This window comes from Buteo buteo, chromosome 8 (genome assembly GCF_964188355.1).
Source record: "Buteo buteo chromosome 8, bButBut1.hap1.1, whole genome shotgun sequence".
Taxonomy (NCBI): Eukaryota; Metazoa; Chordata; class Aves; order Accipitriformes; family Accipitridae; genus Buteo; species Buteo buteo.
The window spans coordinates 43,705,282-43,730,529 of NC_134178.1; the positions used below are offsets into that span (position 1 = coordinate 43,705,282).

The following is a 25,248-nucleotide window of genomic DNA, read 5'->3' on the forward strand; positions in this document are numbered from 1 at the left end:
CTTGAAACCAAAACCAGGCAAAGCCCTGAAGCTCAGACCACAGGGGCTGGTCCTGTCCTCAGCAGATGTGGTTTGTGTGCGACTCGGCAGCAGAAACACGCTCAGACTGAAGCCCGATGTCGGAGGTGTTATGAACCCCGCTGCACGTGGGAATGGTGAGGGCTTTACGCTTTTTCCCTGGGGAAAAGCCAGGTCTACCTGCACTTAGCAGAAATCCCACTGATTCCAGCAGACCTCAGACCCCGTCCTTTCTAGCACCCTAATCTTGGGTTCGCTGGATTTTTCTGGGCACATGCTACTCACGTCTGTGACGTTCACCACCCCAATCTGTGGTCTGAACAGGTCAATCTTGAAGGTCTTCTCCCAGTAAGTGATCAGCTGCGGGAATGAGAAACAAAGCTCAGACAAGGGTGTTTGCCATATCCCGTTGCATTAATCAGCCGGCTGGGCTGCGGTGCGGGGAACGTGCATCGATGAGTGCGTGGGAGAGAAGAAAGGCTGCACGTGAGCGTGGGCCACCACGCACGGCAAAGGAAAGTGCGGAATCTCGGGATGTTCCCAAGATACCACCTTCATGGGAAGCAGACCCGAACGAGCAGCTCTCAGGGATCACCCGTGGTCCGGTTTCCCATCCTTCCCTGTCCCAAATTCCCTGGGGCAATTCCTGTGCTTGTGCATACACACACACACACACACACACACACCCCATCCGTGAATTAAACCAAGAGAGGCAAGGAGCCCCTGCCACCCACCAGAGGAAAGTCGTCGGGGTCAATCCAGACAATGCTCAGGTCGGGATTATCGGTGTTGTCCCTGGCAACCTGCTTCAGGATTTCCAGGAACTCAAAACCATCTGAAATGATACATGAACCGCTGCAGCTCTCTCCTGCAAACATGCAGGCACTTTTCGCTTGTGGGGTTTTCAACTTCCCTCACCCCCCCCCTCCATGCACACAGAAGTTGTTTATAGTTCTCATTAAAATGCTGTCTCCCAGCTCTTTCTTCTGATAATAAGGCTTTTAATTTCCAGCATCCTCCCCGGGTATTGAAATTAGTTACACATGAATTAAGTCTCGTAATCCTTCCATGGAGTGGAACAATGTCACTATTTTCTTGCGGTGAGGGAGGAACTGAGCCCCCGAGAGGCCAAAGCCTTTCGGCACGCTGATGGCACCGAGAAGCACCCGTGCCACAGCTTTTCAGGAGCTGGTGCCCACGGGTATCCCGCATGCCCATGGATTTCCCACGTGCCCATCACACACCCAGCCCTCAGCACTTCCCTGGAGCCACACAGCAAGATGGATGCAGAGTTAGGAAGCAAATCCTGGTGCTGGGATGGAGGGGATGACTTTTTTTTCCCAGACAGCCATCCGTTTATATCCAGAATTTGAATCCCGGCTAGCATACCTGCTAGCGTAAACACCCAGAAGCATCCTGGCTCCCCATCCCAGCAGGCTGGGGCTCCCCATCCCAGCTCCCCAGTGCAAACAAAGTATGTGAAACTACACTTTCTTGAGTGATACGAGAGTCATACGAGGAGGAAAACGACCTCCTACCTGGGTCGTCTTCTTCGGCGAAGGCCACGATGTGGATTCCCTCCATGTCGTCCTCCTGGAAACAACAAAACTATTACCGATGGGCCAGGGAGGGAGGACAGAGTCCGGGCGGTTGCTGGAGACAAGGAGTGGTGGGATGTCTTCAAACGAACAGGATGATTGCAAAGGGAGGCTTGACGGGAGCCCCACCGAAACACCAGAAATGGGAGCTGAGGTGAGGCCAAGCCGTGGAGCTATTAGGCGCTGAGGCGGGTAGTTTGGGTAGGGTTGCTGAAACCCTTCAGCTAAAAATGAGGTGGGCACCACGATGGCAAAGGCGAGGGAGCTTCTGATGGTGTGAGGCAAAACCTTGCCTGCAGACAAGGTCAAGGGCTCTCTAGCATGGGAATATAGGCTCACCCTCCATGCCTGAGACCGCCTACCCTCGTAAATTTGCAGCCGCCGGGGATGGTTTGCGGGGAAACAAATAGCTGCCACCTTGCTCAGCCCCCAAACATGCTCCTTCGGGGCCAGCCAAGGAGGTTTCCCCACAGTATGAGAGGTGAGGTGGCTCGCTTGGGCCCCTTTTGGGAGGTGAAGGGTCTCTGCTTTAGGCGAGGGTCTCCGTGAGCAGCCAGGGGAATTGAGTGGGAGGCTCGTTTCAGCGCTCCAATTAGCGGAGGACAGAAATGATGGCCTGGTGGACCGCTTTTCTCCATGAGACACATGAATAATGGGTAATGATATTGGCAAAGGCCAATGGATCTGCCGGCCGGTTCATCATCCGTCTGCTATGAATGTCATCTCTGAATTATCCCACAGATCGGCTTCGCCTTCCTCGCCCGCTGCCGGTCCCGGTTTCCATTTCAATTGGTTTTAATGTGAAAAAAAATTCCCATCTAAATGCTAATTTCTTTTCCCTTCTGAGCCCAGAGGTGACAAAGCCACCATCAAAAACCGAAAGGAAAAAAAACCCTGAAAGATTAAGTGGAAAACATTATCTTTAAAAACAATAGCGGTTGTTGGGCCTTTGCTGGCGTCTTCAGGGAATACGTTTTCAGTGGGGCATTCTAGGCAGATTTACTTGGGATTCAGGGCACTCACAGCTGGAAAAATCTACACTGTTGCTTTTTCTCCGTATTTGCCAGCAGCATTGTCAGACAGCAAAATAAAAAAAAAAAAAAATATATGCAATATATAATTATATATATAGCTACATAATGTAGCTCTATTCTGACCTCCAAGACAGCAAACAAAACTGGAGTAACTCCAGTGAAGGCATTGAGGATGTTCTGAACTTGCAGCAAGATCAGAATCCAGCCCGTTGTCTCCTGTAGGTACAAGTCCCCTGCTCATAGCGGAGGCAAGCTCTGTATTCCCAGGCTGCTGGTAAAGCAAACATTCCACTGCTGAAAATTCACAATTTTCCTGAGCTTATTTTAGAATATGTTCAGTATGAAAGCAAAACCACGGCATGTGAAATTTGTGTCCCACTGAATCCCCATGGAAAAACTTCGAGGGACTTCAGTGGATCTAGGAAGCTATCTTCTACAGAGAGTCTGTATTTTAAAACAAAATGAAAAGCTATCATGCCTAAGTGACTCATAACTCCCAGTTCAGTTTTATTACCTCTCTCCTTGTTGCATTAAAGACTCCCAAGGTTTTTGGTGCTTCGGAGTCCCGCAGCATTTCATGTTACGCAGCCAAGCAAGGAGGCAACAGAATGCTGTTATAAATGTGCTGAGCTTTATGGAGAAAAGACTGCATCTTCCTTAGTGTCTGTAAAGCACCTGTTCGGCTTTGTTTTTCAGCATTCAGCTGGCACTTGAGGGTCCCTGACTGGCTATTAACATCGTACTCATTCACAGTGAAGGGATAATTTGTTATACAAGATTTTTCTTTCATTTTCACCCTTCCCTTCTTCCCCACCCTTGCGGACCAGGAGAGTCCTCTGCGTGTCTTCCGTGCCAAACCGCTGGTTCGTTCTTCACAATCACTGACTTGCAGCTTGCTCACACCCTGAGAAGCGCAATCGATGCGCGATTTGCTCCGTAATCTATATAATTAACTGAACTGCCTGCCCTTGCTTGCGTTTTGAATTGTACAACTGCCCTGGTACAATTTTCATGAATCATCTCTTCGGTACCATCTCCGTAGCTCGCCCAGCGAGCAGACCACTGAAATCACCCCACCACCAGCACCGATGCCCATTAGGTGAGACGGAGCATCCTCGGGAAGGATGCTCTCCGTGGCTGTATCACGGCCGCTACAGAGGCTCACCGCCCGCCTGGCACACTTAATTAGCTTTCCCTGTTCTCTCTGTGGAGCAAACGGGACCCAGGTCAGCTGTTGAGCAAAGCGTTTGAGCACGTCGTTTGAACTCAGGCACTGGGCATCGCAGCCAAGGCTTCCCCTTCTTCCCAGAGGAGGGAAAGCGGCTTTGCAAGGCAGGAAAGAGAACGTTTCGCCCAGCCAGAGGCTGGAGCTCTTGAGCAGCAGTTTCTCGTTGGAAGCTAGCAGGGGATGCAAGGCTTCCCACCCGCCCGTGCTTACCCACGTCTCAAACATGTCCTCTGGGCGCAGTTTTCGCAAGGTGGCCCTGGAAGGAAGACAGAAACACTCTTTGAGGACGCGACCGTCACCCGTGATGCTGCCAGCGTCACCGAAAAGGTCACCGTGCCACGTTTGGTTGGCGGCTGGAGTCAGCGCCATCGGCCACCACGTTTTGAACGCAAGCCAGGGGGGACAGTAGGTCAACTTATGCTTTTATTTATGGTGATAAAACCCTGGCCTTGCCCCCACTGGAGTCATTGCAGCCGCTATTTGTGCTTGGGAGGATGAGACACTTCTCTGTGCTGGGATGGGCTGGTGAATTAGTCCCACACATGGCAGATTGTTCTGCCCGTGCTGAGAGCATGAGGTGACCCATTCACTTCTGTCTTCCAGTCCCTGGGACGTTCCTAATGGGCTTTGTTCCCATTTTCTCCTGGTTTTACCCCAGCAAAATTCCACCACAAAAATCCTTGCAAACTCTGCTGAAGCAATGAAGACAGATAACCTCTGGGAAGAAAATTTAGATCCTAATAACCAAGAAAATGTAAACCATAAGACTGGCCAAAGCAAATTTTTTTGAGAAGTAGTTTATAAAGGACAAAAAAAAGAACAGTAATTATTTTCAGACATGTCCATAGCAGGAAGCATGTCAGAGAGCCCGGCAAGCTGAAAGGTGATTGGGGTGTTAAAGGGACACCCAAGGAACACAAGGCCATAGCAGAGAAGCACAAGTAATCCTTTGTATCTCTGCTTGCTGTGGCATCAGGTGTTCACGGAGGCTTCTCCAGCAGAGCAGGTCTCCCTGGTTGACCAGCCCTGGGAGCTGCTGCAAGAGAAGTGTCGATCGACGAGGTCCTAGAACAGGTTGGTGGAGGGAGTAGCAGCGTGTTGCCAGAACCAGGTGGCATCAATGAGATGTGTAACCCGTCGCTTCAGTTTGCCTCGCTACCACAGCAGTGAAAACAAGGAGCATTTTTTAGAGGTTCCTAAAGGACCTGAGGAGCCACGGATCTGGAAGGGCGACGTCCTTATGAGCACGATGCTACCAGCAAAAGTAAACAGACACTTGAAGGAATATGACACGATAGCACAAGAGATCCATGGCCTTTAAGAGGAAAGTGACGGCCATGGATCTGCTGGAGTTCCCAGAGCAAGTCAAGTGGGCGAAGGTACGCTGGGCAATGCGGAGAGCTGCCTTCAGAGGACCATTGGACAAGGTCCCTTACTCAAGGCTCTCAGAGGAACCGAGATGCAGATAGATCAGAGGAGGGGTCCTCCTGTGGATTAAAGTCATTGGAAGACGAAGGGTGGAGGTGATCGGTCAGTTTTCACGACAGAATGAATTAACCAATTAAGATGGCATGATCCTATGCATAACATACTCTCACATAATCTGACAAAGATGGGAAATAGGAATATGGCAGCGTTTGCTTATCATATCCAATTCTTCGACGACCAACACAGGCCTGACTATGAGGAGATACAGAGGGATCTTGTGAGACTTGAGTGTCTGTATGTTAGATAGGCATATAGGAAGTAACGGACTTGCAGAAAAACAACCCTGATTATACAGGTGCAACAATGGGTTCTAAATTAGTTATAATTAATTATTGCTTCTCAGGGAAGGGGCCCGGGTGTCACAAATTGAGAATGCATCAGCTCCAAAGGCAAAAGGCAAAAAGAAGGTTACAAACAGTTGGAAAATGACTAAGGAGTAAAACACATCATACATATTATGGCAATGGACAGCTACACTGTGCACCTCCACAGCGAATGTATGTGTGGCTCTGGTCATCCCATCACAGAAATTATATCTAATTACTGAAAAAGGGATGTGGAAAAAGGGCAGTGGTGAACGAAGGTATGGAATGACCTCTGTTTGGTGGAGGTTAAATAGATAAAACTCTTTATCTTGTAAAAGAGGTGACTGAAGAGGGGTTTGGCAGGGGGTCTAAAAAATCGGGAATGGTGACCAAAAAAAGTGAAAGAGGGAGTGTCTAGTCATTGTTCCTCTTAACACAAGAGCTAGTAGGCACACAGCAGAATTATTAGGTAGCGGGTATAAACTGAACAAATAGGAGTGCTCTTTTGATGCAATGCATAATTCAGCTGCTGAACTCATTACAGTTGGAGACTTTCAGCATCAAAATAGAAATGAGGTAAAAAATGACTGTAGAAATTGAAGAAATAGCCACTAAGCACACAATCAGGGATACAGTTTTTGACCCAGCAAGTCTCCTCATTGCTGATTGTCAGAAAGTGGAGATTATAGCAGTTGAATGCATATTATGTACTTATGCATACTTGTATGTTGCTTTCAAGACGCTTTCCCTAGCCATTTTCTGGGGGCAGCTCTTGGAGAAAAGAAACTCAGTGGGAAGGATTTGATCACACCCACATGTACTGATTACTGCAGAGTTACTCAAGATTTACTCTGGTTACTTCTCTATGCTGGAGGGAGCGGGGTGAGTGGGGTTTGGGCAAGTAAGAGGGAGCAGAATTCAGCCCCCATGTCGCTACACGACAATAACAGAGAACAGCAGCGGGGAGCACATTTTGGAAGGGCTGTTTAAAGCATGCTGAAGAGCCTGGGTACTGCTGAGCACCGCGAGCTTTCCCCAGTGATGTGCCAGGGCAACTTCTGGGGGACGGAGAGGTGGCGGTGGGGATTTGCACCTAAGCCCATGCCTGCCAGCCGGGGTGAAGTGAGACAGTCTGGTGTGTGAGGAGGAGGAGGAGGCAACTGGTCCTCTACACCTTTCTGCAGAGGAGAAGGTCCTGCCAAGTTGTCTACAGGGAACCAGCACGTGGTAGCTGCTGAGGGCGCTTTGTTTTTCTCTACGGACCTGATCATCTCCATGTCCTGTCTAATTCCACTTCCAGCCTTTGGCTTTAGGTCCTTGACTGGTGGCAAGGCAGGAAGAAGCGCTTCTGCTCCTACAGACTCAGCTGGGAACATATCACTGTCACCCCAGGCTTTTTTTTTTCACCTTGGCAGCTTTGGGATTTCAGGCATCCGATTTCATGAGACTCCTTTTAATTCCTTTCTGAGCCTTGGCACTCAGAAAATACATGGCCCGCTCCCTCGCTCCTACCAAGCACCACATAGCATCTTGAAATATGTAAGACTTGGGGGGTTTCCACTGCAATTTGTGCTGGTGGAGAGCTTGCCTTTTTAGGCTAGCATTTAGCTGACTGTATTTAATCAGCCTCTTGATGTTGCTGCTTGACAGAAAGAGCTTGGGAAAAAAAGATGGGAAGGACTGAGGTCAGGAAGTCCAGGAGGTCAGCAAAGTGACCTGCAAGTACATGGGAGACAGAGGACCCCTTCACATTCCAGAAAAAGCAGAGATCTGTTTCAAAGTCTGGTGACTTGTGGATTCCAGAGATGATCCTGTCTCTAAACCCTCTGTGTGTGAACACAAACCTCCAGCTCAGCCCAGTTTGGGGTCCCCTAACTGTATTGATGGCCCTGCTTTTCTTGAACTCTTTTCTGGTCCCTTGAACGTCTGCTGGGAAACGCAGTTGCAGGAGCAGCAGATAGCCTGTGCGACTGTACTGAGCTGTATTTTTAAGGGTGTAAAAATACAGCACCTCGTAGGTAGCTGTGGCCTTATATTTAACCCTGGGCTTTTACACAGGATCAGCCTTTCCAGTCACTTCCAGACTGTTGGTAGCTGAGTGCCTAAACAACTGTGCAATAAACCTGATAGGAAAAAGCATGGAGCATCCGCAGCTCCTGCTGAGTTGATCAAACACTGTAGGTGCTCAGCACCGTCGCCACATGAGGCCCAACACAGCCATTACAGCAGTGGCTTTCTCTCTGAGCCTGCGGTCAGCAGAAGCCTTTTAGTCCATTACGGTTCCTTCGAGCTTGGTCTGAGCTCAGAGCCTGCCTACAGACATATCTGACATCAGGAGAGGGGTGTATCCATTAGTGAAGCTGTTTTGGGGAAGGAGGGGACTGGACAGAATTTGAGTTTGGCTTGAAAGGCCTTGGAGAAGATCGTCTTCTGTACAGACCTAAATTAAAAGCATGGACAAGTAGGGCAAGGTTTCTGCTCTCCGCTGCCTGCAAGCCTCCCTGCTTTTTGAGGGTGGCCTGACGAGGGAGGAAGAGGAGGGAAGCTGTGTCATCACAGCCCCATGGTGGTGGGCTCTGATTGCGGCACTGATACTTGCACCTCTGGGAGTAGGAAAAGACCAGCCAAAAATCTCAAACCTGAGTCAGCAAATCACCAAAAGGCGGTCATCATCCTAATTTTTTCTGAGAGGGATGCCCTAGAGGGGCAAGCCCGCGATGACAGACACTTTTACCTGCTTCCCACAGCCAGGCTTGTCCTGTACGCTACGTACCTTTTGTGCTCCTTCACAAATTCAACCAGCTCCTCTTCTGTGTAAGGCTTGTCGGGGATGTGAACGGGCTCATCCATAAACGGTTCATAGAAGTCCACCTCGTTCATCTTCAGCCCTAGCTTCTTGGCAACCTGTTTGCAGTGCAGACGGTCAGAGATGAGTGAGCCTGACGTGCCTGTCTGCCTGCCCAGTCTCTCCCAGTAGCAGCGCTGAGGTCAAGGTGCTTGCTCTCTCTCAGAGCATGCACTCTTAGGGGTGGCCAACTAAATATGAATGGATCTCTCCTTGGTTAAAAAAACACTGATGCTCTCTACCCTACTGATCTCAAGCACTGGGGCAGAACAAGGCCAGAGTCGAAGTCCTGCAAATCTAATGGGGCTGGTTTCCAAACCCAGATCAGGACCTGCCTCCACGCTGCAGAAATGGCCTTTTATATTGCACCAGGGCCAAATCCAAATGCGGACACCAATACCACAAATTACAGGGACACTGAAAACGACAAGCTGGAGCCAGATATTAAATCTGGGAACATGCTGAGCTTCTGGAAAAGAAGTTGGTGGAGTCTGTGAGCTCTCACAGAGGTCCGTGGATGCTTACCCCTTTGTCGAAGGTGGCAAAGAACTTGATGTACGGCTGGAAGTGTTCGGCGGCTTCTTCAAATGCCTTGTAATCTGGAAGGAGAAAAGGGGAATGAAGAAAAGATTTCACAGGCAGCTGGCCACGCTCTGATCAGCACAGAAGGCACCAGGGAAGAACGAACACAAATCATTGCAAAATACATCAGATGACGGCACTATGTTTCTTCCACCCTTCCAGGGTTTACAAACAAGGACCATTTCATGCGGAGCGAACAGGGCACATGTTATGCAGCCCCACAACGCTCAGGAAAAACTACAGATCCCGGCATGCCATGCTCAACTGGGGCTGAAATCAGCAGCCCTGTGAAGCAGGTTCAAGGGTTAAAACTCCAACCTGTTGATAAGGGTGTTTACAGCTGCCTTCTTGCACAAGCAGTAGTTCAGCCTGGGAAATACATGGAGTTGTTCCAGCATTAATGATTGCTGCCATTGCCTAAACAGTCACCAAGCGTGATTAGGCACGCTCCTCCTGCTGCGAGAGGACGGGGCAGGAACAAGGTACATTTTTACTGTTACTGGTATCAGGTCCTCAGCTGGGGTCAGGAAGGATGCTCTCAGCCTGGCGGGAGCTCTTTACAACAGGTATTTCCCACTTTTCTTCAAAATACTTATTACTGAACAGCGTTAGGGGCACAGCCCTGCCCGAGCTGCCCTGCAGCCCATTTTGAGCGGGTGAGAAAGCTGAAGGGAGAGGTGGGAGAGCTGTTGCGATGCATCAGACCTGGCGATACGTGTCCTGTTCAGGTGAGAATACCCGTCTTTTTGCTAAAGGTAAGCCTTGCAAGTGTGGGGTGCACACTGTCAGCACCGCCTGGAGAGCAGGGCTGGCAGAGGAGACTGCTGGGGCTTGCCGGAGAGAGTCTCCAGCGAGGGTTTCTCCAGATTTGTGAAAGCTGATGGTTTTGCCTGGAATGGTCCTTGAGTTGCACATCCCTCAGGGCATGGGACCTGCCTCTTCTCACTCTTGGGGTAGGGCGAGGAGAAACAGGTCAGTGCCTCTGCTGGGCTGCCCTAAGGTGTCCTGCTTATTGCTGCTGTACGTTTGCCAAGTTAGTATTTAATGTGTGTCCCCCTCTTTCCCTTTTCCTCCCTCCCTCTTTCTTTGACCTTTCGGGCACACTGCTCATAAGAGGGGGAGCTTAGACTTACTGTACTTCAGCTGCCCTGGGATTATCGTCCCCTTCTTTTGCCAGCAGACACCTTGCAGAAGGGTCACCGCTGTTGGTGTAGGAATGGGCTCATGCATAGAACTTGCCTGCGACCCCACCTCATCCTCCAGCAACTTTGGCACTGTCACAGCCTGCCATATACCCCTAACACCCTTAACATTCATGCAGAAGGACAAATGCCCGGCCCCCAGAGCCCCCAGCCAGGCTCCAAGCCCCGCGAGGATCATATTCATCTTACGTTCAGAGTCTTCTCCTTTGAAGTAGCCGATGAGTTTGATTTCCTCATCAATTTGGTCAAAGGCCTGAAGCTCCAGCTTGTTGTTTATGATCTCCACAGGGTCTTCTAGCAACTGCCATGACAAAAGCATTTGATAACGCAACGATTTGCAGCACCAACCTATGCCTGGCAGGGTATGTCACTAGCAGCCTAAGTGGGGAGAAAGAGGTCACCCAATTTCTCTGCTGCTGGAAACCCTACTTAGTGCTCTCTGCCTTAATGTGAGGAACCGAGAGATGTAGGTCACCTTCAGAAGGAGCCAGTAGTAGGTTCACTGCATAGGTTGAGGCTGCGAGGGGCCTGGGTAACCCAAATGGATGCTGAGGGACCTGCTGTGATGAGGGATAAGGGGTAGCCGTTGCAGCTGGCTTTAGAGAGGCTGAGAAGAAGGGACAGCAGTTGAAAGGGGCTGGTATGGGGACTGTGAGCTTCTGTGAATGATGGATATATTTGCTTTCAAGTGTCATTTGCTGGAAGAGGTCATTGCAAAGAACTTGCTTTTGGAAAACATTAAAACCAGCATGCTAGAGGGTGGCCAAACGGTGTTTTGGAGCAGTGGAAAGTCTGGATGTGAATTTTCCTGGCTGATCCTCCTGTGCAGAATGGGTTGAACCCACGCTTTGGCCCCGGACATGTCACAGTGTTGATGAGGAAGTTGGAAGACCTATCTGCCGCTTCAGGCTGTTGTTGATCCAAAGTTTGTTACTGTTTTCTTAACTAGCTACGGCTGGTGAAAAGATTTGGTCTGATTATTTTCCCCAGGAATACTGGTGTAAATCAGGTGTGGTTTCACTAGAAAAAAAAAAATGCAGGCAGGCCACTGTACAGCCTACAGAGGAGTAGAAAACCTCTGGGTTTGTTTTCCTTTGAGTTCAGGCTGCTGAGGCACCAGGGATGTGTTTGTTTTTACTTCCCTGCTTTGCTAGGTATTTTCCCTCTTGAGGGGAAAACACACAAACAGAAATCCTTGCTCTCTTCCTTTGTTCGCAGAAGACGATTTTTCAGCGGCACACCACAAAGCACAGCAAGCAAAAACTCACAGAGCGCCTTACGCCGCATCCCTTACGAGTGATGCTCCGGCATCTCCCTGCTGCCGTAGTGTCCTGAGCCGTGGGAACCAGGGATCCCACCGCTGCCGGGGTCACAGCAAAGTCCTGCTCCATCTATCTGTGGCCCTCCCAGGTGGGGCAGGTGCCCATTTCTGTCCCTGAAGCCACTTGCATGTGTTTTGGCCACAATACCTGATGCACGCAGCCACAGACGTTGCCGTAGGAGAGCTAAGGTCCTAAGGAGCTGTTTCTCTTCCCTGGCCATGCCTCGTCCCACCGGCACTCCTGCACCGCAGGTGACCGTTTAGGCAACCTGCCACCCTTGGAAACAAACCCTGCCAGCTCCGCTGCTCGCCTTGCCTCCCTTATCTGTATTATTGCACGGCCGCTCCTCAAGGGAGCCTCATTTCCAAGGAAAGCCAAGCCGCTGCAAAAGGTTTTCACTACAAAGCAAAGACCAGGTTTTGGGGCCATCACCTCTCCTAGGAATAAAATGTAAAGAAAGAGAAGTGCAACACGTTGATGAGGGATCCAGCCTCTCTTTTGCATTTAGGCACAAAGGCGAGTACGTGGTTGTGCCCGTGCAAAAAATGACCCGAGAGCACTAAGTCCTGGGACCTTCTCTAACTCATGGCAGTGCAATCTGGTAAGTTCACTGAAAAGGCAGTAGTACACTATGTTGTTTGTGCAGTTGTGTCTAGAAATGGGCAAATAGTTTGCAGCACATACCTTTTTCAATGAATTGAGCTCTTTTTAGTTGCTCTATGAGAATGCTACTTCTTGGATTTTTATTTTTTTTAAATAACTCTTCTTTTTTGGGGAAAAAAAAAAAGAGTGAAGGATTTTTGCAAATGGTAAAGTGTTTGCACGCCAGCTTGCTAACTGAGGTGGGTGACTAGCACTTAGTTATGTGGGATTTTTGCTTGCTTCCAATCAAATACTCCATAAACAGGAAAGAGAGCAGAACATCTTTAAGATATAAGTGGTTGGTGGCATATACAGGTACCAGCTTTCCTGGGAACTCATGGTCAGACAAGTATTTGGGAAGCTGGCAAATGTCATCTCTACTAGTGTGTAGCAAACAGGGATGGAATTTCAAATAAAGATAAAACAGTGGTTTTTAGCAAAGTGAGTATTTGCAAGGTCTTCTCTGAGAGGCTTTATTTAGCTCTGAGCTTATCTGTACTTACGTCCAAGAGGAATTCCACCAACACATCCGTGGCCAGTTCCCCATCAAATTCAATCAACCGCTCCTCCTTAAACACATAGAGGCTTCCCTCTTCAACCAAGCCTGAAAGAAGGAGGCAAGAAACATAACGTGGTCAACACGTCACTAAAAGCGTTTTTACTACAGAGAATCTTGCTTGTTTGTTCTAGCAACACCTCCTGGGAAAACACAATTGCCAGTTCGCTGTGTTGGCCCAGCTAGAAACAACCCGAGTATTCTCCTGACTGATGTTTCACAGCATGAGGGACAGACCTCAGCCAGAACTTGTGCTAGCTTCTTCCCAAATGTTGAACTTTTCGTTCAGGTCACAGTTTGGCCTCAGCTGGAAAAATTCTGTATCAGGAACTTGTTTCAGCTTGGCTCTCTCTCTTGCAGTAAATAATACTGGGCTCTACCTGACATCCCAAATTTTAACAACCTGTCATGAGATGGAAAATGGATTTTGATGTGGGTTGTGTTCTCTGCCCAGAGAGGGCTGAACTATGTGAACATAAACAGTGACCTGAAAGTCAAACCGAGCTTCAAACTCTCTGAGGCTTAGCTAGCCTTGACAAAAGGGTTAGAAACCTATGGTAGAGATGCTGCAGATGGCAGGCTGGCAGATTTGAGTGGTAGATCACTGGACTGAGGACTGGGTGCCACAGCATCTCGCTGGAGGCTCCAAAATCAGCAGCACTGAGCTCCCACAGTGGATGATGGCAGGGTACCACCAGGCCAAGGTGGTTGGCAGTTTGTTCCTTTTTGCAGAGGCAGAAGCTCTCAGCTTTAGTTTAGCTTCCACCAGCACACACATTTAGGAAAGAAAATTACAATCTGGTATACAGTCTAGTATGGTTAAACAGTCTCTGACCTTAAGCCTAGTGGTATATTTGTGTGCAGTTGTATTTATATGTCATAGTATTTCCATATTGCTTTGTGGGCTAAAATATGAAGGGATTGCCAGCCCCTGGAAGACAGCTGTTTCCAGGGGTGGGCAACGCAGCAGCCTTTCAGCTTTACAGCAAGTTTCTCCTCCTGCTCTGGGGAGCAAGTCAGAAGGGTTGGCACCATTGCAAAACCATTGCAAGGCTGTGGCTCCCCCAATAGTGGCCACAGGTCACCCTGCCATGGGGCTGGTGACATTTGGGGGCCTATGTGATTTCCCGGTAGGTTTTGGTTCTGCGCTGCTGTGTCAGACCTGTCTCTGTGTAGGAAAGCGTGGAGTTACTCCATGGCACCTATTTACAGTTTCTGCTTAGCAAGTTGGGAGCTTCCACCCCATCATCGCTATGAATTGGCTTTCTTTTTCACTTGGTTTGGTTTGGTTTTGGCACTCTCAGCCAAGAAGATTTTGCTGGAAGGGTCTCGGCCCATCCCTCCCATCCTTGCCCCCCGCCTTGATCCTGCCCACCTTGGGGTGGGCAGGTGGTCAGTGTGCAATTGCCACCATCACCCCCCCATCCTGGTGACAAGGATTTGGCTGTCTTCTATGGGGCTGGCTGCTGGGCATCACTCCCGCACTCTCTCAAGCTATTCCAGAGATATCAGATATGGCACTCACCTAACTTTTTGGCAAGTTTGGCGTCCTTCTTGGAGTCCACCATCCCGAAGCCGATGCTCCTGGGCTCCAGGACCTGAGCTGCCAGCTGTGGAAGGAACCAGAGAGCCCAACGTTACCAGCATTAACACCACAGGGTGGCTAAAGGGCATCGTGCCCTGCTACCATGGCACAACAGGCACAAGTGACCCATATTCCGCTTTCGGACAACACCGATGGGTGGGATGCATCACATGCTGCCTCCTCGCTGAGATAACGCTGCCCAGAGGTCACAAGGGTTGGGTTTCTTCCCACTGTGTCACAGCACCGAGTTTGCTGGCGATACCGTGTGCTGTTAAATGCTGTTTGACACCCTGGCATCGGGAGAGGGCTCCTGACCGAATCGGGGACACCAAAGCCGTGGCCACGGCTGGGAGAAAGACCTGTGCTACCGACACGAAGCACAAGCTGCCTCCTCTTTTGTGCCTCGGTGGCCTCCTGCGGGGGAACGTGACGTGTGGGCACCGTGGACATTTTAACTCTGGAAGTGCTTGGTGCCAGGCAGCAGCGGCTGCAAACTGGAGGGGATGCAGGGCACTGCAGCATCACGTTTCCTTCATACATGTGTTGCGGTGGCCAAGGCAGGCTCCCAGCAAAATAAAGCAGAGGGACTCCTGGCTTTGCAAAAGTGGTCCCTTCTCCTATGAAATGCTTTAAGTCATGTCTCCTGTCCAGGCTTCGGTCACCCCCCCCCAGTTCCTGGTCCCCTCTTTTCCCTGAATAAATGAGTCTGATCATAGCCACGCTCGCGTTTGGCTCCTCACAGTTTTGCAAAACCATTGCCCCCCCCCCCCCCCCACCGTTTCCACCATTTTTGACGAAGGGGCCTCTCGAAGATATCGAGTTCCTGCCTGTTTTGTGAAAATAGATATGTGAGGAAAGGAGAGACGCTCTGCAAGTGCCCCGTGGTGGGAGCGGCCCCGGGTGAGACCCTGTGAATTCCAGCTGGGCTCCGTAGAGATGCAGTGACCCTGGGAAATGAGCCGCCTTACTCACCAGATGACTGACTTAGCCCCACCACAAGCACACCAGAGACCCTACAAGGCGGTAACGATGCTCTGAGACCACCAAGCAGCTGTAAGAGCCCCGTCCTCCTCCCTTTCCCTCCCTTCTCCACAAATGCCTCTGATGATGATGGTCTTCTTGCTGTCCCCCCCTCTCAACCCTGCTGGATGTTGGGGGACGAGGGGTAGAGGGTCTCCGGGACGGGAATGTCCCTATTAGGGGACAGCTGCCTGCGCTCGGTGGCAGGAGGCTGCAGGAGGGCAGAAGAAAAGCCATGGCCAGAGAGATGGCGGGCTGATTTATGAGGACCACCCTCTCCCCGGACCCATTTTGGCACCCTCCCCCCAGCTTCAAAGCCGGTTTGAATGTCACCCAGCGGTGCCCGGCCCCTTGGCTCTCCCGCTATAAATAACCTGCGCCTGCGCCCGGCCGCCGCGAGAGCGAGCGGCGATTAAAGGCGTCGGGGGGCAAAAGCTGTGGGGCAGCCCCCTTGCCTGCACATCGTCGTGGGGCTGGCCAGATCCCCATGCTGGCAGCGCCCAACCCTTCCCCAAAATCCTGGGGGGGATGACGGTGGGCACCCCGGCGATCGGGACTCAGGGACCTTGCTTGGGCGAAGGGGAGCGACGGAGAACATGGTTGTATTCTCCTTTCCACCAAATAGGTGTCCCCAGGCCTGTCCCGAAGCCCTCCAGAAGGACATATTCTCCACCAACCACCAGAGCATCACTGCAACCTTGATACCCCTGCGGCTACCCGGCCTGTTGTCTTTGGGGGAAAATGCCACCACGTGAGGCAAAAGAGGTGCTCACATTATGCAGGGAACAGGTGATCTCACTGCTCTTTCCTTGCTCTCTAGCAATGCTTTGAAATAAAGGTGAGGCTGCACGCTCAGGGCTTGAGCTTACAATGGATACTGCCTGAATGGGGGCAGAGCACTGGTCCGTGTTTGCACATCCATGGATAAGGCATCTGAGCACTGGTCTGACCGGTCTGGCATCCCACCTCCCGGCGCAGGCCACGGCCGTCCACATTAGAGCACCTGAGAGCAACTGGTACCCAATAATGCAGGGAGAGACGGACGCCTCTTGTGAGCTCCCTTGACATCTGCAAGCTGGCAGCGGTGAGAAAAGCTGTTTTCTGTTCCCCATTACGGGGATCTGCTCTTACTGGACAAAGAGATGCAGCCTGTAGGATCATCAGCTTTCGGGGACATTGTCAGTATGTCCTCACTTGCTGGCAGTTGTGTAGACCAGCAAGAAGTTCCTCGGAGTCGATGCTTGAGGCTCTGGCTGCACTTTGATAAGAGGTAAAACACAGAAAGCCCAAGGGAAGAAGACTTTAGTCACGTCCAGTCCGGTCCATACTTCATCTAGCTACTTACTTACAGCTACGTTAGCCATGTGCCAAAGTCAAGGCAGTTTAAGCCCAACAGTTCTCAACTCCTGCACGCAGGAGATGGTTAGGGTTTCTTGGGGGTGTTTGAAGAAGCTCAGAAATGTGCAGAAAAAAGCTGCAACACCCACTACAGGCAAGCGGTTGGGTGTTTGCAAGAGAGGAAGCATTGATGGGGCGTAGCGTACGTCAGCACGCAGCGCGCACAAGGTAGTTCTTCGGAGGGGTGTGGGTGTAGCTGTGGGCCTGGGAGCTTGCTGGGAAAGACTAAACGTGCAAAGAAAACGTGGGTGATGGGATGAAAGCCTCTTTGTGTGAGACTGGGAGCGCGCACTTCGTTAGGGCTCGGGAGGCAAAAAAGGTCACGGTAATGCTGGAGGTGTGCCTGTTGGTGTGGCAGGGCTGGTGTCACTGTGTCTGGTGAGACCAGCTCTAGGAGGTGTACGTCCTGGGGGTACGAGCGTTTGGAGGTGTTCCTCTGAAGAGGCTCATCCTGGTAGAGAAGGTGTGCGGCAGCGTGCGTGTGTACGGCGTGAGCCTGGTTCTTCGGGGACGGAGCCGAGAGCTAAGCGGGCAGCCGGCCTCCTTCGCTGGGACTTTCACGGCCGGCGAGATAAGGAGGTGAGCGGTACAGCCTGTGCCCGTCCGCAGAGTCTCGCACCGGGGAAATCTTCGTGCAACGTGAGACTCTCGGGAGCTCTCTGTGGCAGCGCCTGGAGGCAGGAGACCTTTGCAGGGTGTCAGGACCTGTGGTGGCTTTTTCAAGGGCAAGTTCTGCAGGGGCTGGACGTTGCTCCTACCCTTGCTTTCCCCTGCAGCAGGTGAGTCTGACCAGTGCTTAGGTGAGGACATATTCCCACACCCATCTTTGAACCCCATAAGGCAGCAAAATATAAAGTATGCCAGAAGCACAGCAGCTTGGCTAGTTGCCCCCTGCTCATTACAGTATCAAGCATTTATATATCCCCTTACAGTATTTTCTGATTCCATAATGCTAGTGGGATTTGAATGCAGATAATGTTTCTAATCTTGACAATCCTCTTGGCTCAGGACCTTGGGATAGAGGTGGCTGTAATATAAGAACACAGCCCCTCCTCCTCCTCCTCCTCCTCCTCCTCCCTTTAAATTCATATCGCTTGAAGTCTTGGCCAGCCAGAGCCCTTGTCTTTGTGTCAGCCTCTATAGCGAGTAATTTAGCTTCAACAGCTGCACGGGGAGATGGAGGAGAGAAACTGCCCTGGAAGAATTGGACCTAACTGGTCATGCAGTCCTTGAGGTACAGCAGGAGCTTTGGGCAGGCAGAGCTGGCTGAGAGCATGAGCAAAGATCCCAGTAGCTCGTAAGCTCATATCCCATGCACATTTTGCAGCCTTCCTCTTACGTGCATGAAGCCTTTGCAATGCACACTTTCTAGCCACAGGATCACAAGCTGTGTCCTGTGCAGCCTTGGGAAAAGGAAGTGTGAGTTTGGGAGCACCCCTCCTTTCTCCCACTTCCCTCAGGTAATAGCCATATTTGAATTTGGGTAAGCGTGAGCGAGGGCATGGCACTCTGAGATGTTTAATAGGTGCCAGCCCAAAGTGAAGCTTAAGGACCAGCTCATCTTGGATGGTGTCAACAGTTACAGGCAACCTGAATATTGGGGATGGAAAAAAACAACTCCCTGCGGGCACATCTCAGCTTCACACCTACTATACCTATCTGAACCTAGGTGTGATGCTGGGAAGCTTTTGGGAGATTTAAGAAGTCCCACGGGGTCATTCTGAAATCCTAGATTATAGAGCAGCAGAAGCGTCACCGGCTGCCTGACCACACTCCTCTTCGAGCTGCAAACGCTGATTGTGCCAAACCTTGCATTTGGTGTCAGTTTTGCTGTTAAATGGCAGACAAAATCCAGGAGAGAGGGTTACAAATGGGGGTGGGAGGGGTGGGTGTCTCAGCATGGTCAGTTTTCATAGTGGCGTGACATTACGGCTTGCTGGCCTGGATTTTCTTCCCACTTCTCTAGCACCTGCCTGAAGCTCCTACAGACAGTAAGGCTCATCTTCCCCAGCCGCTCAGGCTGGCAGGCAGGGCGCTGGGGACATTTGGGTCTCTACGAGAGCCGTCACGAGTAAACTTCTCTTAAGCATGGGGAGCTTTCCGTTTCCCTAGCCGGCAGCAGGGGAAGTACAAAACTCAAGCAATGCAAGGAGGAGAGCAACTGGAGAGGATGAGGGAACGTCCCTCAAGCAATCTACACTTCTCCGCTGTTTCTCTCCTACTCTCTTTAAAGCTGCAGTTCATGTTGATGGTCAGAACCTGGTTGATGTAACGATGATGGTTTTACATCCCAAAATGTTAGGTTTTTATTTTTGCAGCCAGCAGGAGGAGATGGCAAAAGTCTAGGGTATTTCGCCCAAAGCTTTGAATCCTTATGCAGGACTCATGCCTTCACGCTACGGTTGACTTCTCTGTTGTTCGAGCTGGTGGGCAGTTTGCTGGAGAGCAGAGGGGGTTATCTCTCCTTCCTATTGCCGTGCTGTCTCCTCTAGCATCCCCTTGCATACCCCACTAGCAACATTTTGGGTTCTTGCATAATTCAGGCTGGTGAATTAGGGGTCCTGAAGCGTCATGGTGACCAAAGAGAAAGGGCAGAAGCCTGCTGAGCAGCTGCCACTAGAAAAACCACCCTGCTGGCAGCAGGGACCGGTCCCACCTTCCTGCCCTTTTCCACCACCTGAGCTGCCCAGAGAGGCTGTTTATTGCTGAACCTGCCCTCCCAGGGGGGGTCATTGCTCCTCGGACTAAAAGGCAAGTCCCCAAATATGGAACACCCAAAGGTCACTCCTGCGGAGGTGGCTTTCGCAGGTAACGCTCCAAGAACGCCGCCCCGGGGCTTTAATTGCCGTGCGGCCGCTCAGCCCGGTCAGACGTACGATGCGCTTTTTGGCTGCCTCCCTAAAGGTTTTGCATAGTTAGGGCCGTATTTTTATCTGCACCGGGCATCCCTAATTTTAGCCAGCTGTAAGCCAAAGCGCAGCCTCCCCAGCCACGAGCTAACGGGGGGCCGATGCCCGTGGCACTGAGCACCCATGGGTGCGGGGGCCACTTGCTTCTGCTCCTGGCCAGCCCTCGCCGGCTCTGCATCGCAGACGTTTTGCCGACTCAGGTGGGCAGCCTGCCCACCCAGGACGTGCGTGGGTGCGTGCATGGGCTGACCCAGGTTGTGGGGTCTGGGACGGTGCCTGGGGGCCACCCTGCTAAGCTCCTCTTTGACAAAACTTTACTCCATAACATGGTTTAGTGGGCGTGGATGATGGTTGGACTCGATGATCTTGAAGGTCTTTTCCAACCTAAATGATTCTGTGATTCTATGAGAACAGAGACCAGAGGTGCAGTCTGGGGGCTGTCCTTGACAAAAGTGAGACGATCGCTGCCTTCTTGTCTTTCTGGCCTCAGAGATTCTGCTTTGAAACCGAAGGCTGGATGCTGACGTGAAGCCCGTGCAGGGCACAAGCTGGCTCCTTTCAGTGGGCGCTGGAGGAGGGGAGCATGCTTGATATTCAGCCCGTTCACCTCCGCAGACCATTGCCCATGTCATTCCTACGCCTCCAGCTCCCAGGAACAAGCCAGATTTCTCGAGTTTCTGACCGAGTGGGTGTAAGCCAGTGCCTCTGAATCCCTGGAGATTCCAGGATGCTGCAGGCGAGAGCCAGGAGCTCCCACCCTGCATCCACGGGATGGATCAGCGAGGGGGGGGCCCTGCGGGAATGGAGGGGTCCTTGAGACAAGAAAGGCCTTTTACCCAAGGAGTGAGCAGAGAGAAAAAAGAACTGAGGAAAGCTTTAAAAATACGCAGCCCCTCCAAAGCTACAGGGTTCGAGGTGTCAGAGGTCTGCTAGCTGACGGCGGTCCGTCTCCTGCCAGGGCCGCAGAGGGTTCCCAGAAAAAGGACGTATCATGTACGGCAGCTTCGCCAAAGCTGTGCCAGAGAGCGCGCAGGAATGAGCACCATCAGCACTGCTTAGGAGAGAGCACTGGCCGTCCCGGGGAGACGGGGAGGGGAGGAGCGAACGCCTGCTCTGCGGGCCCCCCCCCGGGAATTCAGTTCTTCACTGTCACTGCTCGTTCTATTTCCTCGGGCAAGGTTTTTTTTCTCATGTATGTAGGTAAATCCCAATGTGCAAAGGAAAATAAAAAAGGAGAACGTGGACCTTGCTAAGTCACTTCTTTCCTAGGCCATAGATTGCTTGCCTGGGTGCCTGTTATTTCGGGACAGAGGCTGCAAAAGGACATCCTTGGTCATCAAACCCGGGACCATGTCATTCAATCTCTGTCACAACCTGGTCAATGTCCATTTAAAACTCATTGGGCTGTTCTCCCCTTGACGTCTTCCTCCTCTGGTGATTAGGGACTTCCTAGTTTCCAGACTTGGTTTATTCATAGCCCATTTGTCCTTAGGCTTTGTGCTTAAATAGCTCTCCTCCCTCTTGGGTGTTTAAAGAGAATTATCATATCCCCTTTATGTTCTCCCCACAAATGAAGCTCAGGCATGAAGGAAGGGCAGTCACAGGTTTTGATTAGTTTGGTTTTAGATGAAGGGCACTGGCAGACCAAGTTCTGGAGTAAGGTCATGGTGGGCGAGCACGGCATGGCCCACCGTGCCCCCTCTGCCTTGCAGAGCGACAGCTGCCCCAGCCTGCGGGCAGGCTCCTGAGAAATGTCAAAGTCCGGGGCGGAGAACATGAAATGATAGCTATAAACGCCGCACATGTCCACTGAGTAGGCGAGTGTGAGCTCAAGCTAGTCCTTTTGAGGCCCCCCCACTCAGGACGGGGCAAAGGCACCTCATTATACAAGAGTGAGACCCTTCCTCCTGGGAACCAGCCCAGCGGGAAGGCACTGGGAACCCTTGCTGGAACTTTTTTGGGAAGCTGAGTAGCGTGGCAGGATGGCCAAGACCTAAGAGGATGGGCTTTTCAACATTTTTCCCCAATTGCAGTTCTGAAGGGAGGAGTGACACAGAATGAGTCTCCATGCGGCTTAAGGTCATGCATGGCACATACAGATGTTGGCTGCAACAGCTGGACAGCCAGAAGAGCTCCTCACTTCAGGGCCAAGAAAGCAAAGCCTAAGCAGCCTTGTCCTCGCACTGTGTCAGCAAGTGAACCCAAGCCCACAGGGGTCTGCCATGTCTCCGGGTGACATTTGGATAAAAGTTGGGTCTCTGGATGAAACCAGCTTCAGACCCTGGGATTACAGCTGGTCTCTGCTCTGAGAACTGCTGTCAGTCCACGTCTCTCGGATCATACTTTAGCTGCTGAGAAAGGTGCCTTTCAAAGAGTGATATAGCATTGAAAGTGGGGGTTTATGCTAGATGCTGCTCATGCAGCCAGTCCCAACTCACTGCTGGGAACCGACGGAGAGACTTCAAAGAAAGAATCTGGGCCGTAACAGGTAAAGCAGCCTTGGAAATTGTTTCTGCCACCGTTATACAGAAAGACCAAAGCACATACTTGTCCCTGGATGTCAGTGTGCCCATCTGTGAAATGGGGAGCTCTGTGTAACTTGCTTTTGTGACTGGCATGTCAGTGACCGAAATCCTCCTAGGTGCTACTGCTAAAAATCAGTGCTCTGCTGGCTGTTGACGAATTGAGACCTACTTACATGGTCTCAAAGGGCAAACTAATCAGTGCACACTTTTTCCTTTTCTTTCCCTTCCTTCCTTATTTTTGCATTAACTTATCTATACTGGAAGCCACTGCTTTAGTAGCCATGGAAAACAAACCACCTTTTTTATTACAGGTATGTATAAGGCACTTGTACTGTAGGCTTCTGCACATACATATCCAGCCAGGTGTGCCTTGTCTTTCACCCCGAGGATTTGTTCTGTAGATACCCAGAGACCTGACAGTTTCTGTGACACTCAGTGAACATGTCTTGTATAATGTGTCTACCCAGCCCAGGAAATTGTGTTGAGGCACTGTCTCATGAACATGCCCATTTTCAAAGAAAAAGATGGAAATCTGAGTCTGTGAAACAAACAGAGAAGGATGCTTAAAGAAAAGACTTGGGTTTATATTTGTATTTGTACTCTACCTAGAGATGGGGTAAAATGAGGATCTTGTCTCCTGGTTCCTATGAATTTCTGGGATAAACTACACAGACCTAAACTTGTAAATCTTTTTTCTGTGTTGCATCAGAAGCAGAGAAGGACTTTTTGCTATATACTACGTGGCTCTGAACTCTCATGGGAACATCTGCTCTCAAGAGATTTCAAGACCATGTGGGTGGAACTACCCTAAAACCAGCTGACCTTGCACCAGTTTTTCCATCCTGAGCTGAAAGCTGCAGTAGTTTCAACACCTGAAAATAAATCCTTGCTCTCAAGTGAACCGGGAGGTAGACCTTACACCCAAATTAACCCTTGCCTTTACTGGATTCAAAATCTATCTTTCCCTCTCACACCACAGCTACTAGCTGTGGTTGGGCATTGGGAGGATCTCATGCAATGTAATCTCAGGGATTTATGTTCCCAGGTTTGTAGGAGAAATTTTCCCTTGTGTTACAGAATTGGCCAAATATGTTAAGGAGCTTCACTTTGTTCTGCCATTTATTGCTAGAGGCTGGGCTGATCCTAGACCTCATCTGGAAGGGGGAGTACCACGTCCCTCTTCTCTTACCTCTATTCAGACTGGTTTGTGCTAGGGCACTTCTCCACGAATTTTCAGCCCAGGGGCACTGTTGCATTGAAGGGCCTAAAACATCTGGGCTTGATGAACGTCTTTTTTTTTAAAGATATTACACATGCACACAGATGACAAGGCAAGAATGACAGGGGAGCCAGGATTAAGCGAGTTTCAGCAGGGACACAGTAATGGAGACGATGGTCTGCATTACAGGCAGCCTGCTGTGATGCTGAAGAGAGCTTCTCAAGTGCAAAAGGAAAGCCCCTAACTCCACTGCTCATTATTCTTGTTACATGATTCCTAAAGACAGGGACCAGCCCACTGGAAAGCAAAACTATCCCAATATTTAGGAGGTTCAGAGATGAGAGGGAGAGGGGAGAAGGTCTGAGAAGTGGTGGTATGAGACAGGATGAAATATAGTAGGGGAGCTAAGGAGGAGAAGAAAAGCAGAATAGATATTTCTCAGCTTCACTGCTTTGGTCTTTTCCTCTTTTGCCCATTCTTCATTACAGCTGAGACCCTTTAGCACAAGTAGCTTTTTTTCTTACTTGTCTGTTAAACACTTATTGTGAAGCCTTGTGCTTGGCTCTTTCATTTTCTTCTTCACTGTGCTCAGCTCACAAGGCATGCAGGGCTCTTGTAAACATCACCACAGAGTAGGAATAGCTACTGTTAGCTCTGGGACAGCCTGCTTCAACCTCTGCATTGCCCTGTACAGAGGCTTTTCCCTACTCCAGCTGCAGGTGCTTTTCAGTAGTCAGTGGTGCAGAGTGGAGACACAGCAGAGAGGCAAGCAAAGGAGAAGAGCCCTTTAAACCGAGCAGTGAAGCACCCTGTGCTCATGCTATCTCTGCCCTGGGTTTCTGCCTTATTACAATCCTTACCCGATCCTTTTCCACCCTAGCCAGAAAAGCAGTAGGCAGCTTGCATCCCCGACCGTTGCTTTGACTATTTTCCTGACAGACTAACCCAACAGCCCCCAGCTTTCCCAGCCCGACCTGAGGGGCTGGCACTGCCATCCTTGGAGCTGTTGTCATGCACAAAGGACGGTCCAAAGAAGCTGTTGTTGCTCCCAGACGGGCTCGGTTGTCCCCAGACCCTCACGGGCTCCTCACTCATGGGAAAATCCCCAGTCAGAGCTTGTTACTGATCATGAGCTACATATTTCAAGGAAAACATGCTCGTGGTCAAGAGACAATATATTTCTAGGTTGGAGGAGTGTTTGTCTACAACCATCTTGCCCTTCTTGGGTGCTTTGTAGCTGTGGATTTTTTCCAAGTGCCGAAGCCTGAGTCAAGAAGGAACTGGTCAACCCTGCTGAGACTTTTGCTGGCTTCAGCAACGTGCCATGCTATCTGCTACCTGGGCACACCTGGGAGTTTCTCCCAGTAAATTTGCAGGAACCCAGGCATTGGATCTCTCTTGTTCTTTTCTTGGTGTCTAAGATATTTCTTCAGGTCTCTGGTCTTTGGAATTATAAATTTCTTATCAGGTACATGTGGGAGAAACAGAAAGGGTAGACATTTGGTTTTTTTCTGGACTTAACAACCATTAAGCCCATTCCCTTCCATATGCATACACACTCATGTTCATCAGGCAATAGGACATAACAACCCTTAACCACCCAGGTCAGATCTTTGCTTAGCTCCACACCTGCCTGTGTTTTGGATGAAGGCTCCCTATTATTCCTAGTGATGGAGACCAGTGCTATTTTATGGATGCAGGCTAAGGACATGATGTTTCCCAGGCACCTCTTGTTGTAAGTCAGTAGGTAAATTCTCATTACAGTAAGATGG

At 50.5% G+C, this 25,248-nt stretch overlaps 1 protein-coding gene across 1 annotated transcript in view; it reads right to left on the bottom strand.

Annotated features, from left to right (window-relative positions):
- Window positions 1–25,248, bottom strand: part of CASQ2 (calsequestrin 2) — a 33,171-nt gene that overhangs the window by 5,061 nt on the left and 2,862 nt on the right. Inside the window, exons 2-10 of the mRNA XM_075034382.1 lie at window positions 14,346–14,430; window positions 12,768–12,868; window positions 10,490–10,601; window positions 9,042–9,115; window positions 8,445–8,575; window positions 4,089–4,134; window positions 1,557–1,611; window positions 753–853; window positions 304–378 (exon numbers count right to left, since the gene is read on the bottom strand). Coding sequence (XP_074890483.1) covers window positions 304–378; window positions 753–853; window positions 1,557–1,611; window positions 4,089–4,134; window positions 8,445–8,575; window positions 9,042–9,115; window positions 10,490–10,601; window positions 12,768–12,868; window positions 14,346–14,430 — 780 coding nt within the window. The remainder of the gene's footprint in view (window positions 1–303; window positions 379–752; window positions 854–1,556; window positions 1,612–4,088; window positions 4,135–8,444; window positions 8,576–9,041; window positions 9,116–10,489; window positions 10,602–12,767; window positions 12,869–14,345; window positions 14,431–25,248) is intronic.